A 7119-nucleotide genomic window follows, 5' to 3' on the forward strand; every position below is an offset into this window, starting at 1 on the left:
CATCATAGGCTCATTTCCCAGACAGTGTAAAAGAAATACTCAAGACACTTATATTTCTGATTATTTATTATGGCACTTTAAAGCATATAAACTCAATTTGTAGGTGTTTCAAGCTAGTTTAAAAACAAAATAAAACAAAATAAAATGAGGCTTTAAGTTTTAGGCAGTATTTCAGCAATTTTGGTTAAGAATTTTTAGAATGTTACTAGACAGGAAACAAGAATTCTGCTATGAAAACAAAGAATCTTCTCAAAATAAGGCTTTCTTTCAGCAAAGCATGTACATGTTTGCTTAAGTTTATCATGTGCACTGGCTCACCAGTATATATTTTTCCAAATAAGAAATCTGTGGGTTTGAAACACAAAGAAAAAGAAACCAGCTCCTGAAAACACATTCCCCTACTTAAATACCAATAAAGTTTCTCTCTTATTTATACCCACCCAATTATATTTACTTTGTAACATGCAAGTTAAAAATAACTCTAGAACCAGAACTCTGACCATTTTTTTTCTATTCCAGATATTACTGCCTTAGCAATTAAGGATGCTGGTCAAAATCCAGCTTGCTATTAATTTTTCATTGCCATGTATCGCATTACCTTGAATGGAAGGCAGTTTGCAGTAGAGCCTAAAACTAAACTGAGTTTCTGTAAAACCTCACTTTAAAGTTCCACTATAGTAACAACATTTCCACTCCATACATTTGACAACTTTATTTAATGGCCTCATAAGTTCAGAATAGTTACATAATAGTTACACCACGGCTTTTAAAAAGGATTGCACTCAGCTACTCAGTCCATTGAAATACTAGAAAACAGGGAAAAGGAAAATATGGAGTGTAAAGGAGCTCTGTCCATTGAACTGAGTTGTTTGTAGCAAGTTCATATTGAACACGAACACGTCCTCATGCTTTCTGGTAGACTCTAACACACTTGACGCCATTCATGTCACATTCCTAGAAGATAAAGAGATGGATTTAGTAATTTTGCCTCAGTACAGACTATGAGGAAAAAGATTTTTTGGAGCTACTTTTCAGGCTACAGGCTACTGGACGGAACTTACCACCACCAATTGTCCATTCACTAGTTTCCGTGTTATTATGGTCTTCTTGCCATCCCATTCCTGCTCCTGAACCAATGACCCATCATCTTTTAGGCTGACAAGAGTCTGAAAAAAAGAATCCAAACATCAATATTTTACCCACGACATTTAATGGAGGCCAAGGCTTTCCAACACCTTATTCTACAGGAAAAACTCCCACTGCAGCTCACTCAATAGTAATTTTGCCATTGACTTCTACAAAGCCAGGGTATTATCTTAAATGTTTTATTGATCCTCTTCTTGCATTACCTCACCACATGTTCACTCACTGCTCTGACACATTCCTGCATCATCAGGCAGACCTGACGGTCAGACAGCATGCATTATTTCCATTAACAAGAGCACAGGATGTTTTCTGTTCACCTCTTTGTACTTGAGCTTTGAGCTTTTGTGTAACTTTTATCTGATCTTGCAAGAATAGATGAATTGCCAGTGTGTGGCTGGTTGGGGGGAGTGATACACAGAGACCGCTCACACAAGGAAATGAGAGAGACATATTTGAGGGTTTCTTTGTGTTTAACCTCCGTATTGACTGATATTCTCCCTGCTTGGTGCAGGGAGAAGCTCTTTGCCTTCTAAAACTGGAGATTAGGGACTGTGATTCACATGTGTGCCTTGTGTGTCTGTTATCCCACTGCACACTGAACCAGGCTCCCTTGTTATGTGAATACGAGGCTGAGTGGAAAGGTTAACCCTAGGGCTGAACTGCCTCTGATTAAACATCAATGGGATTTTTTCCACAGGCTACAAATGAAGTGACATTTGGCTTCCACAGGGATTTAGAGGTCTGTTAGTTTTACTAACACAACACTTCTGCTACAAATTGAAAACAACTGAATACACAAGACATCATTCACTTCAGCATTTTTCTTCTGCTTTGGAAGTGGCTTTAATCCACAAAAGGAAAAAAAAAAAGTTTCAATGAAACAGAGATAGCTGTTCATCAGATAAAGCATTGTTAGTGTGGATGACAAAAATTGTTTTTAGATAGTGTCTGCATCTGTAAAACACCAAAAGAATTGTGCTTTTTCAAAGGAAAGTCTAATATACTGACCTGAGTTTTCCTGCCATCTAATGTATTTTCCTCAAATTTCTCACCAATCTTGAAGCTGAACTGTGAAGTTTTGAAGGTGCTTTCTGTTTTTACAGTGACTGCATCCCCATCCTTAGTAATGTACACATCTGGTTTGGCCATGCTTCCCATTTTTCTCATGGCCATACCCACACCTGCAAGGCGAAAGGCACAGAGTGTCACAAAGTCAGATAAAAACCCTAAGGCTTAGGGCCACACAAGAATTCAAATACCTCATTCCCATCTAATTAGGCACTTAAGTACACTTGAGAACGAAAGCTCAAGAGCCACAGAGAAAGAGGTTGTTTTAAATTATCCACTGATGAGGAAGGAAAAAAGCTTATTTGCTGGGGTGATTCTTCCTCAGAGAACTGAAGTTAAATCTATTTTGCCCTCTAGAGGACTCCCAGAATTCCCAAAACTCAGCACTGAATTTTTACAAACAGAAACAAACAATAAACAGTAAAACAAACATAAAAGCTTAAACTAACATAAAATTATTCCCATTAAGTTCTGAACACTTTAAAAATTCTACAGATGTTTTTTAATTGACAGATTAATCCACCTGCATATCTATTTCAACTTAATCAAGAAATACTCTTCCATCACTCTGTACACAATCGCAAATATGCAATTTTTAATATAAGTTCATTTTCTATATCCTGTACCCAAAGTATAGACCTGTGAATCAGAAAAATGCTATCGCCCAAAATAGTGCTCACGGACAACTTATACACATACACACACGCAAAAATAAAAGGACTGTGAGAGAAAAGAGCTTTGTGAAAGGCTGAAAATTCATCATCTAGAGACAGCAGCCCTCAAAACTCTTCAGCAAAAAAGATTCACCCTGCCTCAGCCCCTGTGTGCACTGTTTGAGTGGTCTTTTTGACCTTGAGTGTTTTTGACCTGAAGGATGAAGACATGAATACAAGGGTGGTCAAGCAACAAATGAGAATCCACCAAACTGGAAAGTACAGATCTGAACCAAGAACTGATAAGCAACCAAACCAAGCAGAAAGTGTCGCCAAGTCAGTGAGTGTCTGGGCTCTGCAGCTGGCGTAGGTGGAACATGTCAGGTAACAGCACAGCTCTCCCCTGCAGTGTACAGGGCACGTGGGTGAGGGCTGAATCCACAGAGCAAAGATTACAGTTTCCTTGGAAAATATTTCCTTTGGTGGAAATAACAAACTACTTCCCAGGTGCCGCTTGTCCAGACTCAACTGAGATTCCAGGACTGAGTCTTAAGTTTGAGACTGCAGAGTGAAAAAACAGTTCTACTCAGTCCAGCTTTTCTGAGAAGAACTGGAAATTTTTGTCACCATGAGCCCCCACCCACCCCTTTGTTGTTGAGTGGTCCATAATAATCAGGGAGTTATCTGATCAGCTATGCCTTGGGATCCAACTAAACAGAGACAAGCTGCTTATGTTTTCCATATGGCAAGGGGTAAAATTCAAACTTCTTTGTCCTCGAGTGATTTTATACAGACTGAGCAGAATCTGCAGAATCTCATTTATGGTGCATCAATAGGATCAAAGGCAGAAAGTTTCCTAAGTAGTCAGCAAGGGTGAGATCCAAAAAAAGGACTGCCTCCTAAAATGTGACTTGGAGTAGATATAATCGCCTAAATTGTAATTGTAAAAAGGAAACATGACTGGTTTAACATTGTCATCTAAAAACAAACAAACAACACTCTCTTGCTGCCTACACATGGGAGGTGCTCTGCAGTTGCAGCATTTAATTTCTACTTTGAAGTTGCGACTTGACACATGCCTAGCACCACAGCATCCTAATCCATGGCTGAACTGAACTTAAAATTCTTTAATTTCCTCCACCAAAGTCTCCAGAGAGGTTCAGTCTAGTAGGCTTTCTCACATCATAGCTATTACATATTGAGAGGCCATGCACAAAATGAAATTACAGCCACCACTGTCTGCAGAGTGTAAATGCAGTGATGCCTTTTGTATTTTACATGAAGAGCACAAGACCTAAATTCCTTCCTCCCCTCCCTCCAAAGACATTCAAGGCCACATCCTCCATCTACCAAAAAGTATCCTAGCTTTCAGCAAGGAGTAAATTGCAAAAACATAATAGCTCCTGGGCTACACGGACATTGCAAAGTGTCTGTCACCTGTTGGCCAGGGTGCTCAGGTGGTAAATCTGAGCTTGCAGAGGAGGCTTCTGGTGTTAGGTCTGTTCTTGATTCAGTAATTCTGTGTAACAAAATCTAGGGCAACCTGGACGTGGGGATAACAACCCTGACATAAGGGTGGTACCCACGGGAGGATACAAACAGCCTCTGGCGATGCAGCCAGCTGTCAGTTACCCACGGGCAGTTGATCCAATCTGGCTTTCTCGTGAGGAGACACCCAAGGTGACTTCCCGGGAAAGCAGCCCAGGTCAGCAGGTCTGTGTGTGGCGGCCCCGGGCGGTGTGAGCCCGGCTCAGCCCTGCCAGCAACACCGCTGTGCAGCCTCCATCATCCGCGCCGGCCTCACCCAGCCGTGGCAGCGCCGACCCGGCTCCACCGCGCCGGTCCCACCGCCCCGGGCTGCCCCGGCTCCCCGCCCGGGGCATCACCCGAGAGGGAGGAGCAGACTGACTTAATCGCAGCCGGGCTGCTGGCACCGGCTGATAATCCGTGGTGCTACCGGCGGGAGGGGCCGGCTGGGCAACAGCGACGGCGCAGCACGGGGCGGTGGGAATGTGCCGGCTGGTACTGGCACCTGCATCCCAGCAATTACGGTGCAAAAAGGGTCGCCGACATCTTTAGGACGCGGAGCAGGAGGCGGCAGCTACTCCGGGGGAAGGGTCTGCTCCCGGCCGGCGCTCCCTCCCCGGCGCCGAGAGGGCGCGGAGCCCCCAGTGCCGCAGCCCGGAGCACCGCGGCATCACCCTGTGTACATTCCTATGAAGCCTCATCTAGGTGTTCCTGCTCCGGCAGGGGGATCGGACTAGATGATCTTTCGAGGTCCCTTCCAATCCCTAACATTCCGTGATTCTGTGATCACCCTCGCAGCCGCGCCCCGCAGCTCACGGCCAGGCCCGGCTCCGGGGCCGCGCCCGCCGCGGACCTTGGACAGAGCCTCACCGGCCGACGGCGACAGCACGTCCCGGCGGCGGCGGCGCCGGGGGCAGCATCCCCCACAACCCGGGGCGGAGAGCCGCCGTCTGCTTACCCAGCTCCTTCATATACTCCTCGAAGCCCTCGCTGGAGACGAGGCACCATTTGCCTAAAAACGCATCCACGGCCATGGCGGCGCTGGGGCTGAGGCTGGCGGTGTCCCTGGGAAAGCGCGGAGGCAGGAGGACGGGCTTCAGTGGGGCCGCAGCCGCCTTTATAGCGTGGCCGGCGACATGTGCTGCCGGAGAGAGCCAATGGGGCGCCCGCCGCGCCCCGGCCCCTTCCCCGCCGAGCCCCCGCCCGGCGAGTCCCGCCCGCGGCGGCGGCAAGAGTGGGCACGCCGCGCTGCTGCCCGCCCTCTGCCCGTACACACACACACACACACACACACACACACACACACACGCACGCACACACACACACAAGGTGTCTACAGCCCGTCCCGGTGGGACACTGTCAGAGCCATCCTGCCAGAGATGTGGGAGCCTTAACGCTTCTTTGGACAGAAACACTCGTGGGGTCCAAAACCCATCTCCAGGATTCTGGGTGGAAAACCCCTCTCCAGGATTTTGACTCCGGGATATATTTTGCAGTCTGGGGCACTGAAACCTAAATCATGTCATTTATTATGAATGTTGCTTTTTATGGATAATTCAGGAATGAGTAAGCATCAGGCATCATGGGTATAAATTGGAACACAGGAGGTTACATTTAAATTTGAGAAGCTTCTTCACAGTGAAGGTAACAGAGCACTGGAACAGGCTGCCCAGGGAGGCTGTGGAGTCTCCTTCTCTGGGGACATTCAAAACCCACCTGGACGCCTTTCTGTGTAACCTCATCTGGGTGTTCCTGCTCCGGCAGGGGGATTGGACTAGATGATCTTTCGAGGTCCCTTCCAATCTCTAACATTCTGTGATTCTGCGATCATATGGCACTGGGACAGAGCAATATGGAACCAACATTCCAAAACAGTTTATTGGGTTTGATTAGAGGTCCTCCCACCATCCCCAGAAGTCCTGCTGGTGTAGCACGTTACTACACATGAACTACAGTAGTCTGTAGCTTGCTGCTGACATGTCAGCAAACCTTTTGCATGCACACTGTGATCAGGTAGCAAACAAGATCAATCAGAAGACAGAACAAACGCAGGTACTTGCTGTACAGAGGAAAAATCAAAGCAGAAACGCAAGCTCAAGCTTTAGCACTGGAAAAATGCGGATTTGGTACCTTGGTTTTAGTCCCCAATGAACCGTGATCCCCTAATTCCCACTTCTGATAGGAAAAGACAGCAGTTGCTGTTGCTGCACACTGGCTCGGAAGTAACATCATAAAACATATGCTGTTACCAGGACCTGTGAAGGTCAAGCCAATCTTTTGTCAAATTCTGTCAGGTGAGCTGAAATATACTGTCATATTCTGTGAGAAAGCCGCTATTTCTAAGTCACAACAGAAATCTCCATTCTGACTTACCCTCAAGATTTGTTCCACCATCAGGTTTATGCCAATGTCTGCCTCTTTTTGCCTTATGTCAGAATGGATGAAACCCAGAGCTACTTTCTGCTGACAAGAAAAAAATAATCTGAAGACACACCTAATGCCAGGAGTTTTTGATGGAGTAGCTATGGCTACATTTCTCTGCTAGTACTTCAGTGGAGGAGTTTGAGATTAAGGCAGCAAGGTCTCCGGGGTGGTTCCAGCATTTCACAACATGAGAAGCTGCTGTGAATCCAAATATTTTGATGCAAGGCGAACACTTCCACTTATGCTTTGCAGTGATGCAACTTAGAGCTAAACTGAATTTCCTGAAGGTTCAGTACTTTCT

General features: G+C 45.8%; 1 protein-coding gene across 1 annotated transcript; it reads right to left on the minus strand.

Moving 5' to 3' along the window:
* Positions 1 to 840: 840 nt before the first annotated feature.
* Positions 841 to 5428, minus strand: LOC308038146 (fatty acid-binding protein 5; the record flags this gene model as incomplete). Its single annotated transcript, XM_080340434.1, has 4 exons — positions 841 to 954; positions 1062 to 1166; positions 2155 to 2327; positions 5353 to 5428. 4 exons carry the CDS (start codon positions 5426 to 5428, stop codon positions 904 to 906), a joined length of 405 nt encoding a protein of 134 aa, XP_080196560.1. The 3' UTR covers positions 841 to 903.
* Between the last annotated feature and the right edge of the window lie 1691 nt (positions 5429 to 7119).

The sequence above is a fragment of the Nesoenas mayeri genome (genome assembly GCF_963082525.1).
Source record: "Nesoenas mayeri genome assembly, chromosome: 2".
In the NCBI taxonomy this organism is placed as follows: domain Eukaryota; kingdom Metazoa; phylum Chordata; class Aves; order Columbiformes; family Columbidae; genus Nesoenas; species Nesoenas mayeri.